The sequence below is a fragment of the Dipteris shenzhenensis genome, chromosome 6, assembly GCF_047967505.1.
Source record: "Dipteris shenzhenensis isolate YYH24624 ecotype China chromosome 6, Dip_SZ_1.0, whole genome shotgun sequence".
Lineage (NCBI taxonomy): Eukaryota > Viridiplantae > Streptophyta > Polypodiopsida > Gleicheniales > Dipteridaceae > Dipteris > Dipteris shenzhenensis.
Window position 1 is genome coordinate 26694385 of NC_141601.1, and position 22011 is coordinate 26716395.

At 47.5% G+C, this 22011-nt stretch overlaps 1 protein-coding gene across 1 annotated transcript in view; it reads left to right on the forward strand.

The window, feature by feature from the left end:
- LOC147900987 (uncharacterized) overlaps window positions 1-22011 on the forward strand; it is a 594828-nt gene that overhangs the window by 350275 nt on the left and 222542 nt on the right. Inside the window, exons 17-18 of the mRNA XM_087376414.1 lie at window positions 13271-13345; window positions 13448-13579. Coding sequence (XP_087232540.1) covers window positions 13271-13345; window positions 13448-13579 — 207 coding nt within the window. The remainder of the gene's footprint in view (window positions 1-13270; window positions 13346-13447; window positions 13580-22011) is intronic.

Consider the following 22011-nt stretch of genomic DNA (forward strand, 5'->3'; position numbering starts at 1 on the left):
CACCATCACTCAGTATGATTTTGCATCTCTCTTTTATTCAACATTCCGGGCCACTGTTCGAAATCGCACACGCCGAAGCACACACACATGTACTTGTGGACCTCACCTCACCTACCTCTTGCACCAGTGGCGGGCTGCAACGCCTGCACTTTTTCCTCCACCTTCACATACTTCATCCTCTCCTCACCGCCCACCCTCCGCTCCTATGATCCCCCACTTGAGATCATCTCCACTGGCCCTTCGTGCGGCCCCAGCATCCTCGGCCTCTGCTGCACCAGTCTCTGTCCTCTCTTCCTCTCCAGTCCCCATTCCCACTCTTGCTCCCTCCACATCTGCATCTCCAGTCTCCATTCCCACTCTTGCTCCACCCACATCTGTAGCACAGGTTTCTGAGCCATTCCCTCTTGGGCCAGCCTCTGGAGCTTTGCCATCAGTTGCTCATGCAGGAGTCGCCTCTCCATCCATCCCCTTCGAGGCAGATTGTGATTTCCCTGATGATGTTCTTCCGGTCACTCCCCTGCCCTCCTCAGGTCTCACCCACCATGGCAGAACATTACCACTTACCTCACCCGCAGTCATGACCATTTCCCCTCCAATCATCTCATCAGGGTCAGTAGGGTGCAAAGATATGCACATTAATCCCCCAACTCAGGGGGATACCTCCACAGAAGGTACGGCAGCAGGCACCGTTACGGCAGCTGGCACCTCTGCCCTGGAATCTCTTGATGGAGAGGCATCAGAACGACACAGGTTATTGAACCTGAATCTTACTTTGGGAGCCACTGGTGATGCGAAGACCCCACCCCGGGTGTCTCGACGACTGACCCCTGAACCAAGTATGGAGGCTGCTGAACAGGACTTACTGGAAACTCGACCTGGCGAGGTTATTTTTGCTGGGGGTAAGATACCTTTTCCAGCGGATTGTCCTCCACTTCCTCAAAATGATATGTTGGATACCTACTTCGCAACCTCCTCGGGAGATCTATTCACCCATGAGGCCCAGATAGAGGAACAGAGCCAGGAACACAAACGGCTGTTGTATGCATTAAAGCGGAAGCGGTCTTCTGTTTGCATGGAGGAGGAGGACTTGGACCAAATTTTCACACTTCCCTTGCAAGAGACAATCGCTTCCAACAAGAAGGTATCCCAAGCTCCAAGCTGTTACCTAGACATCGACACACTGGCTCCAGTGGCAGCTCTAGAGGACCTAGAGCAAGAGGGGATGAAAGCGGCCTTCGAGGAATATGGCGAGCTTATTGACATGGCTGACCGAATGACCTATCGGGACAGGTATGCATGGGTTAAAAGGTCCCTTCATATGGCTCAACGCATTATAGATGACAGCTTCATTCAGATGGGTGCCTCCCTCTTTAATACTACGGGTCAGGTTTGCAAGCTTCTGTCACAGAAGCAACACCTCCGCTTGGAACATGAGAAGCAGGTAGCCAGCATGCATAAAGAATGGGATACAACATTGCAAATGACAAAAACGGAGTGGGGAGCAATTCTACAGACAAGGGAAGCTGGGTGGAAAACTCAGCACGACGAGTTTCAGCAAAGTCTTGTAGCAAAGGAGGCAGAGTGGACAGCCACCAAGAAAGTTTTGGAGGACCACCATTCAGCCCAACAGGCTCAAATTCAGCGGGAGCTTGCCGCCCTACAGGACAGATACTCCTCACTGGCTGCCGATAAGCATACTGTGGATCAACAGGTGGACGTGGTGCGGAGTCAAATGAAGCAGATTCGGGAGGCAAAAGACCATCTCCAAGTTTCACATTCCAAGTTGCAGGACAACTTCCATGCGCTGCAAGATGAAAATGCTGCTCTCAAATCTCGATGTGAACATTACAGGTCTGGCTACCACAGGTATAAATCCAAATATGAGGACATCCGCAACCTCATGGACACAGTCGAGGAAGAGGCAAGGACCAGCCCCGGAACCTCAGCACACCCACCACACCCACCCCTTCCCCCTCCTTGACTTTCATCCAGCAAGCAGTAGCTCCTGGATCTTTTAGTTCGGCATATCTTTTTGCGAACTCTGTACATTTGGATTCTCATGTAAATAAGGAGTTTGGAGTTGTATGGTCATGAGCCAGTTTTTTTTTTTCAGTTTTACAGTTGTATGGCCATGAGCCAGTTTCTTTTTTCAGTTTTACAGTTGTATGGCCATGAGCCAGTTTCTTTTTCAGTTTTACAGTTGTAAGGCCATGAGCCCTTTCTTTTCAGTTTTGGGATGTCAACCCCAAGGTCACTTTCTTATTTGTAATTTACACCTAACTTTCTCTCACAAGATCCTCGGTCATTCACCGGGACGGTGAATGATAGTGGCGGGGGATCTGTTGTACTCAAAGTTTATGGCGACCCACCAAGAGTCACACTTGGGTCACGTCATGGTCACCTCAGCAACATGCCAAGTTGTTAGACCTTGGTCATACCTAGTCGCAGCGTGTTCACATGTGTTCACATCTTGGACTTGACATGGACATGACTTGACATGGACATGACTTGGACATGACATGACTTGACATGGACATGACTTGGACATGACATGGACTTGACATGGACATGACGGAAGCAATACATGACTGAAGAGTGCCAAACCTCAACCTCGACTCACCATGGTCAAAGTCAATCATAGGGAAGTATTGGCGCAATGGTACGCGGGATACACCTGTTGGTGCACATGGAAAGCAGTCCATCAGTTAAGAGGCATAGGTGGTGCACCAACCCTCTCAACCAACTAGTGTCAGGAGCGCAGGAGAACACATGGAGCACGGGATTCACTGACCCAGGACAGGCTGGAGTGTTGCGGAAGCCATCAAGGACAGAGCGGCCCACAAACGGTGGAATGGCTAAGGATGGCTAAGGGTGCAAGAAGGCAACCAATAGGAAGAAGGTGGGGGGATTGGTAGCGGGGGGTGGAGCAGAGGAGGAGAAGGTGAAGAGGGGGAAAGGGGAAAGGGGAGGGACATTCTGGCAAGAAGAAGAGGCGGAAGTGAAGGAGTGAGAGGCTAGAGTCAAGAGCTCGCCTCGTGTGTATCTTCGGGGAGTGTATCAGTCATCTTGCTCTCTAATGAGTTATGCTACTTCCCATCTCTGCTCGCTACTCTAAAATCTCTTTTCGTTGTGTTCTCCTCCCCTCCTCTCCCTTCACCTGGTACAACGGACCTGTGTCATGTGGTTGAAGTTCCTTGCTGTTCATGTCGAGGGATGGCTTCCATGATGTTGTTCCACTTTGGTCTTCTTCTTGCTCACATCACTTCAGCACTTGTACCGCTTGCACATAGTTGACACCATCGACAAGCACTCACCTACGTACCATCAGTGACACTTATGGCACGTCTTACTCGCTTCTCGCACCAGTGGCCCTAGGCCTCCGGTAATACTTCCGGAAGTGTTAAGAAACCCCCCCCCCCCTCAGACACCCCGCCTACCCTCTCCTCTACCCCTGCGCCCTTCAGCCCCTCTTCCACCTCATTTCCCCTACCCCTATCCTCACCCCTCCACCCTCCTTCAGCCCTTCTCCTCCCCTCATCCTCTTCTTGCCTACCTCAGCTCTCTCCTCTTCTTGTCCCCTTATCTCTCTCCCCTTCCTGTCTCCTCCCTTCAGCCTTATATTTCTCCTTCCTTGCAACATTTTAGTTGGACGGAGTTCAACTGTGTTCCTGACGGCCTTTCCCCCTCGATTGACGATGGCTCAACCTTCAGCCAATCCTCGCCCGCTTCCACTGGCCGCAAAAACCATCATTTTCTCAAAAGACGAGCTGCAGCAGCTCAAAAAAGATACAGAGCAGGAGAGCTTGAATTTGCTTTTTGCTCGCATCCATGGGTCCCACCCTTCCAGGTTACAGGCTAGGGACTGGTGCTCGCCGCTCTACTTGAAGACCTCGTAGGGTACTTTTCAGATGTTCGTCTGCTTGGGTGAGGTTTCTTCCAGATTGTTTTTTACTCCTCGGAGGTAGCACGTACAGTGCTTCGGGCTAGTCCGTTAGCACTGGGCTCTAGGAGGATTTTTCTGACCACTTTTTCATTGGGGTTTGATCCTGTCAACAAAGTCAGTCGGACAACGTCACTGTTCATCAGATTGCCCAGCCTTCCTTGGGTGTACCATCGACTGCTGTATTCCATTGGAGTCGTCTTTGGAGTGGTTACAGAGATCCCCCCTCTCCCTGAGATACCTACTTAAGCAGCAGAGGCAGTCAGGTTTGATGGGGTACCGCGTGTTAGGGTCATTGCCTCTGACCCTAACATCTCGGATGACCACATTATGCTTTAGCGTCCAGATGGCTCCTTCTTTAGCGAGATTGCAGGGAGACAGGATTAGTGTGGGATTTGCAGGACCCTTGGGCACTTTGCCAGATATTGCCCAAGGAAAAAGAAAAAGATCCACGGGTGCACCTCATAGCTTCACTCGACTTGGACCTTCTTCACGACCAGTTCCTACTGCCTCACGCGCTACTAGACCTTTGACTTCACAGCCATGACCATCAGCCTCTTGTCCTGGTACTTCTAGAGCGCGGACAGGCCTGCTTCGGTCATCCTCCATTTGGTGCCTGTCAGAGTTGGGGAGCCAATACCTCAGGCTACCACTTATGGGGCCGCGGACCCGTCTCTTCAAGCAGGAGACATTCTTGTCCTAGTTCCATGTGCAGATGAGACTGATCCTGCCCCTGTTCATGTTCAGGAGCGCTCACCTAGGGAGAAACTTTCTGCAGAGACCCATGCCTTACTTGTGAACAATGCCAAAGTCGTGGCTGAGGTCATGAAGATTTATGCAGAGCTCATGCAGCAACATCTCCCTTCTTTTCTTACACATCTTTCTACACCTCACAGTGGTAAGGGGATTATTGATTCCACTCCTCCTTTCGCAGAGCTCCTTTGCACTCCTGTGCTAGAGGTACTTCGCAGGAATTCATTTTCAGTTCTAGAAGACTTGGTTGAGTTTGAGGCAGAGGAGGACTTTGTACCCTCTACGCTCGAGGAGCACATCTTTCAAACATCCGTGGACAGAGTTTCCCCCTCAGCAGGTGTGGGCGAGATTTCCCCTGTTGACTTCCCTCCTCTTGATAGGAAGAACTTTTTGCAGGAGAGGGCTTTCTCTGCAACCAGGTTGGGTAGGATATTCCATCCGGCCTCCTCCTCTCGTAGATGAGGATTGTTAGTTGGAATGTTCAGGGCGTCGGAGGTGTACCTCACCGTAGCTGCAGGCAACTGATTTGTAACCAACTTCATCCAGATGTGGACACGGGATCATAGTCCCTTCCAAAGCTCAGTGGATTTTACTTTTGATTGGTGGGCATAAGGTTGGTCTTTTAAACCTGTATGCACCCAATTCTATAGGGGATCGTGTTCTTTTGTCGAAGGAACTGCTCTCTTGGTCACATATTGCAGATGCTTGGATTATAGGAGGCGATTTCAACATGGTTGAAATGCCCTTAGAAAAAAGGGGTGCTAGAGAAGGTGGCATTCACTCCCTAGAGAGAGCAGCGTGGGATGCCTTCCTTTTATAATACAGTGGCAGGGATGCTTGGCACGATGATGCTTTTCACACTCAGCCACTTTCTCTTCTGTTTTCTTGGTTGAACAGGAGATTGCAGATGCCTATACATGCACGAATTGACAGATTTTATGTGGATGATTGGGCTTTGGACACAGGTGGTACTGTTTGCATTGCAGCTAGGGTGTCCACTTTGGATCATTTTCCAGTGGTTTTGATGGTCTCAGATCCCCATGTGAGGCGCCGCTCTGCCAGTGTTAGGATTCCAAATTCTTTTTATGCAGAGGAGGGCCTTACAAAGACAGTGTTCCTAGGTATCTCATTTGCAAAATGGGCAGCTTTCTCCTTCAAACTTAGCCGCAGCCCTCTCTGATATTAGTGGCTTTTATCTTTTAGTTGCTCATATCAGGAGGGGTGAGATCCTCAAGCGGCTTGAGATAGGTATCCGCCAACAGTTGGCTGCCCTCCAGAGGGAGGAGGAGCAGAAGAGGCCTACAGATGCTTGAATTCAGGAGCGCCTTGCTGCAGCAAGGGCTCAGTAGTAGTCACTATTATATCAGAGAGCAAAGTATGTCTTTCATGCTAGAGAGTCATTTTGGACTCAGACGGGAGGTAGAGTCAACAAGCAGTTCTTTTCTACTCTTGGCCCCAGACATAGTAGGGAGAGCGTCTCACAGCTTGTTGACTCAGACAGAGTTCTTTAGACACATCCAAGTGCCATCTTGCAGGTTGCCACCGATTTCTATTCCTGCCTTCTTACAGCAGATCCTTACACTCAAGCCACAGATGATGCTAAAGTGGTTATTTGGCGGCACTTACTGGGGTTGGTGACAGGGGATATGATTGTTTCTTTTTTTTGTGAGAAGAAATCTTTTATTGCTGTAAAATAATTACATTCATAGTTACTTCAAAAACGAAGTAACTACTACTCAACTAAAGATCTCAGTATAAGCTGTATACACATCCTGATCAATCAAACGAGTCTGAACACAATCGTAGAATGATTGCTGCAGAGATCATTTGAAAAAAAGAAAGGATGAAAATAGTGGATCACCAAAGACTCTATGATTTCTGTCCATCCATAAAGTCCATAGTGTCCAGTAGCGCACCCATACAAAAAATAAATCAAAACCTTGTCTCGCTGGATGAAAACCAAACAACCAGAAAAATCTGCCAAAAGTAACAGTAGGAAATCTCGCTCGAGCCTCTGTTGGATGAGAGCGATGAAATCACAAGTATGTGGACAGAACCAAAAAATGTGAAGCACAGATTCAGGAGTACAGCCACACAAATTTCCATTTCCTACTGTCACACATCCCCTAGACATTGAGTGTAAAACATTTGATATGAGCAGTCATATTTACAGATATTTATAGTAATATAACAACTATGTACAGCAGCAAAATTTATGAGGTCAGCCTTGCATTTCTATCTCAGGGTCAAGGCCTCTCCCCTGAGAAGAAGTAGCCACCTTAGGAGTAGACAACAAAGCAGCAACCTCTTCTTCAGGGAAGAGTGTTCTGCTAGCTGTTACTGCAGCCCATGTAATCCCAATTCCTGTATTTACCTCTGGGGTATTTCCACTAGAAGACGCACCATTCCAAGTGCGGGGGGGTGGAATTCTTCGAGCAGAAATAACTTTTCTTGGACTTTGCCATCCATCAGTTGGAGGTTTCTTTCCTTTGGTCAAGGGTTGAATAGCAGGAGGTGAATGTGAAAAACATTCCCATTTGAAACCACTGGAGCTTTGCCTTTATCCTGACTTCCAGAAAGCTGTCTACTACCTTTGTTTTTATTTGCAATTGAAGTAGGAGCATCCTTAGTAGGCATTTGAACCGGCAAAGTGGTAGGAGGCATTTTATGCTGATTCATTGGACACTGTGAAGCCATGTGTCCAAATTTTTTGCACTCAAAACAAGCCCCTGCAAATAATCCCCATTTGAGTTTATAAAAGGCACTTCCCATGTCCACATTATTCACTGACTGAATAAGAGTCTGATGTGGGATTATCAGTATCCCAGAGAATGCAAAATCTGTTCGAGTTGCCGTTTGGCTGTGGTGGGCATACCACTTTACCTAAAGATGCTGCAATTTTAGGCAAGAGTGGGGCCATACATTGTGGGAAGTCGACAACTTCAACCCAAACCGGGCATCTGTGTCGGATTAAAGCCTGAAAATCCCTTGTGGGAGACCATGGCAATACATGCACCATTTACTGCCCAAAAAAGAGAGGCGAATGTTCCAAAAGCATTTGTCTATGTATCTCATCCACCATAATAACCTCAAAAAAACCCCTAGCTGCATAGTGGACTTTATGAAAAAACGAGCCAGCCAGTGTGCGTGTCAACCAGTTGCCTATCTCTGCGGCAGGTGGCATCCGACCTGGAAAAAATAATATGACTACATTCTTAGCATATTATATGACTGGATCCACTATTGCATCTACCTCAACCATGAGGCCAACTGAAGGAACCGAGTCTTTCCACTCTTTCCTCGTGTCTGCAAATCCTTCATGCATGACATCATATACCAGTTGGGCCTCAAGAGTATCATGCATCGGGTCATGCTGACCCTCAACCTGCTTTTGCTTCTTGCAGTGAACTAAACGCTCCTTTTGAAACGTTTTTTCATAGGAATATTCAGCCATAGCTTTGTAAGAAATGGAACTCAGGAATGAAGTACCTGTAAAAGGTTAGTGGAAGCAAAAAAACCAGTCCTAAGAAATATCCTTCACTTGATGCACCCTTCACCAACGTAGAGTTCAGGACTGCTCTTTCTGCCCTTCACAAGGGCAAGTGTCCTAGTTCAGATGGATTTACCCCCTTATTTTTTATTACTTTTTGGGATCAGATTGGGGATCACATTACCTCATCCTTGCAAGGTGTATGGGACTCAGGTGAGATGCCAGACTCACTTACAAAGAGCCTCATTCATTTGATTCCAAAAGGGGGTTGTAGTAATTTAGTGTCTCAGTGGAGACCGATTACCTTGCTGGGTACCTTGTATAAAATCCTAGCTAAAGCTATCAGCCTTCGTCTGTAGCCCTTTCTACCAGATCTTATTCATGATACGCAGACAAGTTTGTGCATGGCAGTAGCATCTTTGATAGCATCTTCTCATTTTGGGAGGCTTTGGATTGGGCCATGCATAATGGCCAAAGGTTGCCATTCTACTCTTGGATTTGAGAAAGCTTATGACAGGGTAGATTGGGGCTTTCTGGAGGGCACACTTACTCGTTTTGGCTTCTCAGACACATGGATCAAAGGGGTGTCAGCCCTCTACAGATCAGCCCACAACCACGTTCTTATTGGTGGAGTCAGGGGGGACAGGTTTGAGATTACCAGATCAGTCTGTCAGGGATGCCATGCCTTTCTATGGCTGAGGCTATGAGCTATTACATTACAGCTCAAGCTGGGATTGTAGGGCTCAGGCTTCCTCTGAGGCAGGAGGATGATCTCTTAGACAATGAGTTGGCAGATGGTACGGCTGTTTTTTTTAATGCCACTCCACAGACAGTGAATTCATTCAGCACGGCATTGGATTTGCTTTGCATTGCAGCAGGTGCACACATAAATTGGAACAAATCCAATGGTTTTTGGATCAATGATGAGGACACTCCAGTCTGGGGGATTGATACTGGGTTCACTTGGATTCAGAGGGGAGTCTTCGTCAGGTATCAGGGATGCGAGGTTGGGGTGGGCATCTCTCTAGCACAGCAGTTTGCTCCCGTGTTGGAGAGTATCAGGAGGAAACTCATCTTTTGGAGTTCAGCCAAACTTGACCTTGCATCGAGAGTTGTGCTTGTGAACCAAATCTTATTGGCCATGGCCTGGTTTGTCTGCTCATGTTGGTGCAGATCTAGAGGTTGTATCGCTCAGCTCATGAGACCTATCAAGAACTTCCTATGGAGTGGTTTAGATAGCACCTCAGATGTTGTAGCCAGGTGGCTTGGGAGACCCTCATTCTCCCCACGGGAGAAGGAGGTCTCAATATTATTGACCCGAACTTGCAGTGTATGGCCTTACTGTGCAAGTTTGTAGTACGCGGATTGATGCCTGGACTGTGGAGCTCTGGAAGGATTTTTTCTCACGCAGCATTCAGTCTTGTGCCCCTTCTCATGGGAGAGATTGGTTAGATAGCAGCAGATGGATCTTTACTTCAGCCCATCTCAAATCTCCCCCTTTCCTTCTCATGGCCGTAATTCTGAAAGCTTGGCGTTGCTTCAGAAACACACTTCGCAAAGTTCCACCCACCTCTTGTGGAGAAATTCAGCCAGTCATGTGGAACGACTCTATTTTGGATGATCATGGTAGGCCACTTGGAGTGTCACATTATATGCAGTGGTCTAGATGGGACAGGGGACTTGCCTCTACTATAAGTGCTTGGTAGGCCTTTATGAGACTTCTAGAGGATCATAGACTTTTAGCAGTTGGCCACCTCAAAGGGAGTGCACTCAGGATACATCAGATAGAGGCAGCCATTCCACAGAGTGGATTGACACAGATGACATGCCGCTTACAGAGTCCACTTGGTGGGGGCTTTTACAGGGACGGGCATTCCATTACAGATTATTGCATTGCAAGATGCACATCAAGATACCCTTGTCTTTGATGTTCAGTCGGAAGGCATACTTATCAGATCTTCTGATGATATTCTCTTGGAGGTTGCATTTCAGCCTGTCAGGATTGCAGGATTCATGGAGTGGGATAGGGACTCACAATGGTATCTTGACCCTGATCCTATTCTCCTTGTGCTGGGGTCTTGGAGACTTTGGCTGTATGGTGGTTCTCCTACTAGGTTCTTGCAGTGGGACCCAGGGGAGTGCGAATGGATTGATGAGGGGCACCAAGAGAAGAGCTTCCCCTTCTTTCACTACACAGTTAGAAATGCCCAGAGATTTCAGCTCAGCAGTAGAGGTTGAAGGCCCTCCAGAGTGACACATTGGGATAGTTTTCAAATTTTCACAGTTGTGCGGAAGAACTTTTGGCGTAGGCTTTGGAAATCCCTCGGGAATAGAAAGATTACTCTTTTCTTTTGGCTTTCTATTCATGGAGGGATTGCAGTGAACCTGTGGAGATCTAGGTTTGGGGCTGACCCTACTTGTCCTCGTTTTCCCATGGCAGTTGAGTCAGTACAACATTGCCTTTGGGAGTGCAGATAGGTGAGGACGATCTAGAAAGGTTCTAGGATTTTAAGTATCTTTCATACAGCACCTTTCTATATGACCTGGGGTTTAGTGGCTTGGTTATCTTTTACTGGCCCTTAGGTGTTTTTTGAGGGACATGATCCAGAACTAGCTTGCTCTGTACGGAGACACTCAGTGGAGTCTTGTTTCCTCCAAAATGTTCCCTTCACTCCTTTCAGAGCTGCTCATGCCTCAGTAACGTCTTGGGAGATTTTGGCTAGCATTGCAGCGTGTCATATTTGGAGAGCCAGGTGTACAGAGGTGATGGTGGAGGATATCCAAGTTCACCCTTTCCAGACTATGACCAATATTTGGACTGACACAGTACACACTCTGATGGCCATTTGGACGAGCATGCAGGGATCCTCCAGAGCAGCCACTACTAGAAGAGTTACTTTTTTCAGAGTTTGGAGAGGATCTCCTTTCTTTTTTGAGTCTCCTTCAGGGTTGAGATGGCATTTTCAGCCTCCACCTTGTTTCTTAATTAGCTCATTTTGAGCTGTTTTTTTCCTCATGCATTGCATGATGTACTCCCACAGTTGAGCTTGCTCTCGCAGTTTTCTTTCATACTTAATGAAGTAATTTTCTTGAAAAAAAAAAAAAACCCCTCAATGAAAAAACTCCTTGATATACATATGGCTTGGGACAATCATGAACAACACATGTCATCTTGTAATAAAACATCGTCGCACACTGGATATCATGCTTTGGATTACCCTAGTGCATCCACACTGCATTATCATCATATCCCAAGTCCTTGTAAAAAGCATTTACAATCTCAAAAAAATATTTACATTAGTATAGGTCTCTTGATGAGAGTGTTCATAGACTCAAAACTACCACCCACTAGCTATGTGCGTACCCTCCAATATAAACAGTGCTAAAATACTTTTTACATATTTTAGCCTATCAACGGAATTGTTTTCGCGGGTGGTGGAAGTGGACGAGGATTGGTTGAAGGATGGTCCATCGCCAATTGCAGTGGAAGGCCGACCCGAACACAATGACACTCCGTCCGCTCTAGAATTTCTACCAAAAAGAGGAAGCCCAAGAGGGGCACAAGAGGGCGGAGGGAAAAGGAGGTAGAAGGAGGTGGCAGTGGGGAGAGGGAGGGTGGCCGGGAGAGGAGGTTGAAGGGGCAAAGGAGGGGGAGGGTGTCCAGGAGAGGAGGCTGAAGAGGGCAGGGAGGGGGAGGGGGAAGGGGCTGAAGGGGGCGGGGGAAGCGAGGGAGAGGGAGCAGGGAAAGGGAAAGGGAAAGGGAAAGGGAAAGGGGGGCAGGGGAGGGGGAGGGGGAGGGGGCTGAAGGGGATGGGGGAGGGGGCGGGGGAGAGGGAGAGGGCTGAAGGGGGCGGGGGAAGAGGGATGGGGGAGGCGGGGGAAAGGAGAGGGGGAGGGGGCGGGTAGGAGAGCCGAGAGGGGAGGGGGAGATGGTTGGGGAAGGGGGCAAAAGGAGAGGGCGGGGTGGGGGGCTGTGGCTGAGAGGGGAGGGGGGGGCTGGAGGGAGAAGGGAGGGCAGCTAGAGCGGGGAGGAGCAGCAACCAAATCCTTTCCAATCTTCACTATTTGACAAACTCAAGGTCTCAAACATGATCTTTGGGATAGAGATTCTGGTCCCATCTCTGGTCTAGAGGAGGAAAGAGTCTAAGGGGGACTAATGGAAGTTGCATAGTGTGTCTAGTCTATCTAGTCCTCCTTGGACAATCATGAGCAAAGGGATTGAATTGTTTTCAAATGTGATACCGGTGTAGTATCCAATAACCTCAATCTTTTATGTGAAAAGAGGGCCATCAGACATTGGGTGTGGTCATCCAATGATCTCAGGGCAATGAACCTGAACACAAAATCTAGGCTTGCCATCTCTCTTAAAAGAAACATTGAGAAAGGGGAAGTTGGAATCTCAGAGAATTTAGGAAAAAAACCTACCAAATAGTATTCAGGATCTTCAAGAAGACTCTTAAGGGGGAGGTTTGAAAAGATAAGGCTTAAGATTGTCCTTTTCTTGTTCTCAAGAACTGGCTAAAATTCATGACATTTGGAATATATGAATGCCTTCTTGCAGCATGGATATATGAAATACGTCTTGCAATTCCCTATAGAAAAGGGGATAAGAGAATTGATAGAACTGGAAACCTTTGGGGTATCAAAATCCAGCTAAAAGTAGTTCCTTCCAAAAAAATAAGCACTTTGTAAAATAAAAGGCAAGGCTAGGTGGGAATGCTGTAAGGCATCATACTCAATGGTGATGTGATTGTAGAGAGTTCTAAGCTTGTCTTTTGAAAGAGAGCTTCCCGGCTGGTGGAGGTGGAATAGGATCAGCCGATGCCAAAGCCCATTATGCCTGTTTAGGATGGGAGATCTGACTCAAAGTGCGAGGACAATCAGAGCCCCTATTGAGGGTAGTAATGACCTCATTAGGGGATCTCAAGGAGATATGTGAATCTCTACATCTATGTGCCTTTGCCTATCGTTTGTTACAGGTTTTGTTATTATGCAGAACCTAAAATTTTACTTCACTATATGTAACAATCATTGCAAATGATTGGCATCATCTCAGCAGCTAATTGATTTTTTTTTGCGTGATGTAGGGTGAAGTAAGCTGTGTAGCTTGCTTGGAGGAAGGAAAAGTGAAATTCGTAGCTGCTGGAGGTTGGAATGGCAAGGTAAGAACGTAGCAACTGGTAATTTTTAATGCGGAGAGTAACTTTAAGATGCTTGTGTAATAATAATTTTGTACATATTGATGCTTTAGAAATATAATATAGGTGTGCATATGGGGAGATGGTCCAAGGGAGTATGAGCTCGTTGAGCATGCTACACGAGGTCATGCTGATGATGTTATATGCATGACCATATTCCCTCCAAATTGTTTTGCAACTGGAAGTTATGATGGAAAGGTAATAGTTTTTGTATATTTCATAGTTCCTAAATAATTAAAGAAAATGTTATGTTGTTTATGGGTGATGTTAGGATAGTGGATGATAAATACATAATCCTTAACAATTTTGTGTACTGTATTCTTTAAATATTTGAAATAGCCAACATGGCTTGTCTTCTTTCATTTAAAAGTCCTACTTAAAAATGTATAAAATAAGAATTTGATGAGCAGGATCAAGAGGTTATTACATTAAAAAGGAAACAATATTTTAAAGAGATTGGACATAGTAATTTCATATACTATGCTCTATGCTGTGAAAAAGTGTGGGCATTTTCCATGTTCAAATCCCTATTTGTAATCAACCGGAGCTTCAGGGAAGGTAAAGCTTGATGGACTAAGTTGATGTAGGCATTTGATTTCCAGCTAGCATATCAGAAAGCAAAATTTATGGTGGTAGCATATTTCCTTAATTAGCCCAATGCTAATGATTAATGATTTAAGTTTTATTCACCCCACAATGACTTCCTAGAGTTTGAAAAAGACGGGAGCATGATGCTCTTGTTTCAAAATATGGAAGGAAATTAAAGAAATGGTTCGAATTAATCAAGAGGCTGTCATTAAAGAGTCACATGGACATGGTGGCATATTAAATTTTGGTGAAAAAGAAATTAAATGGAACAACTATAATATTGAGATACTTACTTGCTCAACAAGGATAAAGTACATGTCCCATAGAATAATGACATTAGGTGCCAAATTCTTTATGAATGTCATGATAATTCAAGTGAGGGTTACCTCAAATCCACAATACATTCCCCTCCTCGCTCCAAAACATGGTGACATGGAGCCACACGCCATAGATAACAAAACATCATTTTAGGAGGACTATTGAGAACCTTCATTGACTCCATACATAAAATAGAAAATATTTAATTCATTTTATGCATAGCAAGGGCATAGAACTCATAAAAGATCCCCAAGTAGCTGCTGCACAAATGTGCACATCTCCGAGTCGATGAAGTTCATGGCAAGAATGTCCCTGAAGATATGTCGATGTTAGCCATGGGAGCAGCTACCAAGGGCTATTACTCCATGAATCTCAAAATGGCGGGTGGATAGTCACCAAAGTCGGAGTAGATCCTCAAATGTGAGAGATTATTCTTTAGGAAGGTCTTAACAATGATATGGATCAGTGTCAGTGTCTAATCTTTGCACTCAACTAGTAGAAGTAAAATTAGGGTTTTTGCACTTGTAGGGTTTCTCACAACAACTAGAGTTTTTAAAAACTTAGGGCTTTTAAAAATTTGGTGCAGGAAAGTGTCCTAGCAACACTCAGGAGCTCTTTGATCATGAAAGTCCCAAAAAATATTGAGAATCCAAGCTGAAATTTCAAAACGGCCAAGAAGTTACAACATGAAGTCGAGTTGAGTGTGTTTTAGTGTGTTCTACTAGGAGTTCTAGTAGAGTCTTATGTGTGAGTGCCATGTGTCAAATTGGGAGATATCCCATATACACTTTGGTAATCTAGTGTGTGTCTATCCTATATATGATTGTGCTTGTGTGTCACATCAACACACATCAAGCTTATTAGTGTGAGTCTTTCTATTTTGGTCTATTGCTCATTGTCATTTCCTTTCACTTTCATTATGTTTCCATTTGAGTATTATCTTCTCTCACCCTAGCCTACCCTTTCTCTCTCTCCCCCTCTTCCTCTCCACCATGTTCCTTTATATGGTATCAGAGCAGGAACCTACAGAGTGTGTGGCTGTCGCGTGCAAACACGTGGCAGTTGTTTGGCTTCTACTGCGTCTGGTCTGTTGTGGAAGGTGGCAAAACCCGTGCAGACTGTTGAGCAATAACTGTATTGGCACATGGTGGTGTCATGATCCATGTGTGACCAATTCAGCGTAACCTCGCCATGGAGGGTTGTAATTCACAGTGCGATTTCAGTGGTGCAACAATTAAGGCTGCTTGCATCAGCGGCTTTATCTGGTGGTGACTCATTTGTGCACTTTGGGACAGGTTTGGTTTGCTGACCCCCACAACTCGTTTTTGTTGTTTTTGGGGACGTTTTGTGAAGGAAATAGTTACTTATGTAGAAACTCCAAAATGCGCCACGTGGCCAAGTACGCCAGCCAAACTGCCCCATAGCCGCATATCCTCCTCAATGCTTCAAAAGTTACCCAGGGATACGACGAGGCCTTCATTCAAGGCCTTATACGCAAGGCCACCACTAGTGCAAATAGTATTATGGGATTTCTCCCTTGTAGTACACGTGTCATGTTGGGAGAGCCTTAAGGGCTTCCCAGAGCTCCTCATCCGCCATGAAAGGCTCCTCTAGTTTGCTGCATAAATCTTGTGAGACTACTGACAGAACGTGATCCCAAACTACCTCTCGGGCCACAATACCAGCTAGACTCATCCTCTCCGTCTGAAAAAGCTGGCTGTACCCTTCGTTTTGCTCCTCCTCTCCCTCCCCTCTCGCCAGCCCCCTCTCCCTCCTCCCTCACCCTCCCTCTCCCCTTCCTCCTCCCCGCCCTCCCTCTCCCCCCCCCGCTGCCCCCTACCTCTCCCTCCCTGCTGCCCCTACCTCTCCCCCACCCATCAGCCCCCCTGCCCCCCTTCTCCTCCCCCGCCCCCTCCCCCATCATCCCTCTGCCCCCCCCCCGCTGCCCCCCTCCCCGCTGCCCCCTTCTCCTCCGCCCTCCCTCTCCCCCACCCCCTTCTCCTCCCCCGCCCCCCTCCCTCACCATCCCTCTCCCCCCCCCTCTGCTCTCCCCCTCCCCCATCCTTTCCTCTCCCCCACCCTCCCTTTCCCTCCCTCCTAACCCACCCTCCTTTCCTCTCCCCCTCCCCCTCCTTCCTCTCCCCCACCATCCCTTTCCCTCCCTCCTATCCCCCCCCCAAGGAGACCCAAAACAAAACTTTTTTTTTTTTTTAAAAGTAAAAAAATAAAAATAATAATAAAAACCTCCTCCCTCTCCCTCCCCGCCCCCTTCCTTCCTAACTCAGCTCCCCACGCCTCCCCCTTAGCCTACCTCCGTCTCCCCCTTCAGTCTATCCTCTCCTTCCCTTCCCCTCTCTCCTACCCTCTCTTTCTCCTTCTTCTTGCGCCCGCGTTCAGGGCGTCTTGGGCAGTAGTTTCACGGACGGAGCTTTTTCAGTGTTGGAATCGGCCTTTTCACATCGATTGGCGAATGGATCCCCATTCAGCCAATCTCCGTCCACCTCCACCGGCTGCGAGAACCATCATTATTTCAGAAGAGGAGTTGCAGCAGCTCAAGAAAGATGTGGAATTAGAGGGCTCCACATCACTTTTCGCTCGCATCTTTGGATCACACCCTTCTAGATCACAGACTAGAGACTGGATGCTAGTGGCGTTACCAGGAGACCTCGCTCCACACCTCAGGGATATTCGACTTTTGGGACGTGGATTCTTCCAAGTGGTTTTCGACTCCCACGAGTCCACAGCCCTTGTTCTCAAAGCTAATCCCATGGCTTTGGATTCGAGGAGGATCTTTCTTTTACCCTACACCTTGGGCTTCGATCTGTGGTCAAGGAGGAAAGGCAGGTCATATCACTACTCATTAGATTTCCTGGTCTTCCTCAAATCTACCATCGATTGCTTGCCACTATCGGAGCCACATTCGGAGTGGTCACTGAGATCCCCTCCCTTCCTGGCATGCCTTCTTCCTCGGCAGAGGCAGTCAGTGCAGGCAGGGTGCCTCGTGTTAGGGTCATTGTCTCTGACCCTAACATCTCAGATGACCACATTATGCTTCAGCGTCCAGATTGCTCTCTCTTTCGACAGAGAGTCGAGATTTCAAGTAGACAGGGCCAGTGCAGGATTTGCAGGACCCTTGGGCACTTTGCTAGAGACTACCCAAGGAAGAGAAAAAGACCCAAGAGGTCTTCTGGTGCGGCTCCTTCACGTACTACCACGACTGCACCTCCCCAGCACCCTGTACCATGCACTCCAGGACCACCAAGAGCAACAGGGCGCCCTGCTTTGTGCACCCCAGGACCACCAGGGGCAGCAGGGCGCCCAATGCCTGTAGCACACCCAGTACCACGATGGAGAGCTATCAGAGTGGCTCCCTTATCTCAGGAGGAGACTTTTGATCCTGTTCAGACAGACGCTTTCCAGACTCTAGAGGTGGATGTTGTTGCCGCACCAGACACTACAGTTCCACATCAGGAGGGGCCTTTAGATCCACCAGCCCCAGTCACTTTGGTTTTTGACCCCTTGGTTTCTGACCACGAGGGGGCTACAGGTACTTCTTCCCCGCAGACTATTCCTGCCATAGTCAGGACAACCGAGAAAGTGCAGGCGCAGATGAGGGCTCCTTATTCCTCTTCACCCCAGCCACAGGCCTCCTCAACCCCCAGATCCAGTTCTGCTGATAAAGGCATGGCAGGTCCTTCTTCTCCATCTTCCACGAGTGCAGGTCTTCTTTGCACTCCTTGGCCAGACTTGCTTATCAGGAATTCTTTTTTGGCACTGGCAAATTCGGCGACTTTCATGGATGATGAGGAGTTTGTACCCTCCACCTTAGGGGTCTTGGTCATTGGGATTCCTGACAGGGCCTCCCTTTCAGCAGGTGTGGGGATCCTTTCACCTGTTGAGTTTCCTGCCCTCAGTAGGAGTGTTTCAGCCCAAGGGAAGCTGGTCTCCTCTACTAGGTTGGGTAAGCCTTTCCATCCAGCATCCTCCTGTCAATGAGGATAGTCAGCTGGAACATACAGGGCCTAGGTGGAGTTCCGCACCGTCGCCGTAGGCAGCTGATCCGGAACTAGCTTCATCCAGGTGTCACTAGAGGTGCTATTGATATCCTTTTTATCTAGGAACACAAGCTGGATGCCAACGATTCTGGCAAACTGCTTTGAGGACATACCTTCCTGGTCGCCTGCTATGGGCACAAGGGGAGGTACTTGCATTTCGGTCTCTCTTTCTATTCTCCCCTTGGTTGCTGGTCATGGTATTATCTCCTCTTCTAGAGCTCAATGGATCATTATTTTGATTGGAGGGCGTAAGATTGGTCTTCTCAATCTTTATGCTCCCAACAAGAGAGGGGAGCGGATCTCCTTTTGGAAGGAGTTACTCTCTTGGGCCCCCATTGCAGATTCTTGGATCATTGGTGGCGACTTCAACATGGTTGAGTTGCCTTCAGACAAAAAGGGAGGCAGACAGGGTGGAATTCATTCTTTGGAGAGGGCAGCTTGGGATGCCTTCCTCTTTCAGTTCAGTGGCAGGGACACTTGGTTGGATGATGCCTTTCATATTATGCCACAGTCACTCTTGTACTCTTGGTCAAACAGGAGAATACACATACCCATTCATGCACGGATTGACAGATTTTATGTAGACGATTGGGCACTTGACAGAGGAGGATTTGTATGCATTTCTACGGGGGTTTCCACCTCAGATCATTTTCCAGTGGTGTTGCAGATTCTTGAGCCTCATCGGAGAGGTCGCTCTGCCAGTGTCAGGATTCCGGATGCTTTTTATGTAGAGGAGAGCCTCACGGAGGATATTTTACAGATTTGGGTTTCTCACATACAGGGTGGAGCTGTCCACCCATCTAGGTAGCTGTAGCCTTATCCGAAATTAGTGACTATTATCATACAGACGCTGATTCTAGGAGACGTGAGATTCTTAGATGTGAGATTGGTATACGCCAACACTTAGCGTCCCTTCAAAGGGAAGAGAAAAAGAGGCCCACAGATGCTTGGATTCAGGAGTGCCTTGCTGGAGCAAGGGCTCATTTGCAGACATTGTTGGATCAGAGAGCAGAATATGCCTTTCATGCACGGGAATCCTTTTGGATTCAGATGGGTGGCAGGGTCAACAAACACTTTTTCTCTACTCATGGGCTCAGACATAGTAGAGATAGTGTTTCGCAGCTTGTTGACTCAGACAGGGTGTTACAGTCAGATCTCGATGTTGTCATGCGTGTAGCTTCAGATTTTTTTGCATCCCTTCTTACTGCAGATCCAGGCACACAGGTCATTAATGATGCCAGAGAGGTTATTTGGGCAGTGTATCCCTGTATTGGTGAAGGATGAGATGTATGTTTCTCTGGATGTTTCACCAATGCAGAATTCAAGACTGCATTACTTGCCCTTCACAAGGGCAAGTGTCCGAGTTCAGATGGCCTTACCTCCTCCTTTTTTATTACTTTTTGGGAGCAGATTGGTGATCACATTACATCAGCCCTGCAGGGCGTGTGGGACTCTGGCGAGATGCTGGACTCACTTACAGATTGTCTCATTCATCTCATCCCAAAGGGGGGCAATAGGAATCTTGTGTCTCAATGGAGACCCATCACTCTATTGGGCACTTTTTGCAAGATTCTGGCAAAAGCCATCAGTCTGCGGCTACAGATTTTTCTTCCAAATTTGATTCATGACACACAGACAGGGTTTGTGCATGGCAGAAGTATTTTTTGTAATATTTTATAATTTTGGGAGGCCTCAAAATGGGCCATGCAAAGCCACCAGAGATTTTGGCCATTCTACTCTTGGACTTTGAAAAAGCTTACAACAGAGTAGACTGGGATTTTTTAGAGGGTACTCTATCTCGCTTTGGTTTTTTAGATGCATGGATTAGAGGAGTATCCTCTCTCTACAGATCAGCCCATAGCCAGTTGCTCATTGGGGGGGTAAGAGGGGACAGGTTTCAGATTTCCAAATCAGTCCGCCAGGGATGTCCTCTTGCCCCGTTTCTTTTTCTGTTTGTGGCGGAAGCTATGAGTATCTACATTAGATCTCAAGCTGATATTTATGGGCTGAGGCTTCCTGTCCGCCGGGAAGAAGAGCTCATGGATAGTGAGTTGGCAGATGACATGGCTGTTTTTTTGGATGCCTCCCCCAGGACACTCACTTCCTTCCGAACAGCCTTGGATTTGTTTTGCACGGCTGCAGGTGCACACATTAATTGGCATAAGTCCAATGGTTTTTGGATTTGCGAGGATGACACCCCGGATTGGGGTAATGATATTGGCTTCACTTGGGTACAGAGGGGCGTCTCCGTTAGATATTTGGGCTACCAGGTTGGGGTGGGCATCTCTCCTTCACAACAGTTTGCTCCGGTGTTGGAAAGCATTAGAAGAAAGCTCCTTTTTTGGAGCTCAGCCAAACTTGACTTGGCCTCCAGGGTGGTGGTTTTTAACCAGGTTCTTCTAGCCACAGCATGGTTTGTATGCTCTTGTTGGTGCCACTCTAGGGATTGTATCACTCAGCTTAAGAGGCCTGTACGAAACTTTTTATGGAGTGGTCTAGATGGCACAACTGATGTTACAGCCAGGGTGGCTTGGGAGACCTTGATTCTTCCTACAAGAGAAGCGGGTTTGAATATCATCGACCCAGATCTACAGTGTTTTAATCTCAGAGGGAGTGCAGGGAGAGTCCAACAGATTGATGCAGCCTTGCCCTTGGATTGGGTGGACACAGATGACATGCCTATTACTTGCTCCACCTGGATGGGGGCATTTTCCAGATTGGGAGTTCCTTTACAGGTGATTGCTTTTCTTGACACACATGAGGATGCCTTAGTTTTTTATGTTTCTTGGGGGCTGTCCAGATCCACAAACGATATCTTGCTGGAGGTACCGTTTCAACTAGTCAGGATAGTGGGCTTCATGGAGCATGCCTCTCTTTCATAGTGGTACTTGCATCCTGACCCGCTTCTCCTCACCCTTGGCTCATGGAGTTTATGGCTCTATGGAGGTGTCCCAATTAAGTTTTTGCAGTGGGGCCCTGGGGAATGGGAATGGATAGATGAAGGGCACCGAGAGAAGGGCATCCCCTTCTTTCATTACACGGTCAGTAATGCTAGGAAATTCCAGCTCAGCTGTAGGGGTTGGAGGCCCACCAGAGCTCATCATTGGGAGAACCTTCAGATTCTTGCTGACTTGCAGAAATTTTTTTGGCAGAGACTTTGGAAATCCCACCGGAACAGAAAAATCACTCTCTTCTTTTGGCTTTCTATTCATGGTGGGATAGCAGTAAACCATTGGAGATCTAGGTTTGGAGCTGACCCTTCTTGCCCTCGCTGCCTTTTTGCTTAGACAATACAGCACTACCTTTGGGATTGCAGACAGGCGAGAATCATATGGAAGGGGATTGCAAGACTTTTCAGTACTTTTGTTCGCCTACCTTTCTATATGACCTGGGGATCAGTGGCTTGGCTTACTCTTTCAGGGCCCCAGGTATTTTTTGAGAGACTTGATTCCTCTTGGGCTCTTCACATCCGACGACACCTTGTGGAGTCGTGCTCTCTAGAGGATGTTCCGGCCACTCTTTTCAAGGCTGCTCACTCCTCGGTCGACTCTCCATGGGAGATCCTAGCTAGCATTGCAGCATGGCACATTTGGAGAGCCAGATGCACTGAGGCTTTGGATGGTTCTCAAGTTCACCCTTCTCAGATCTTGGCCAGTACTTGGATAGATA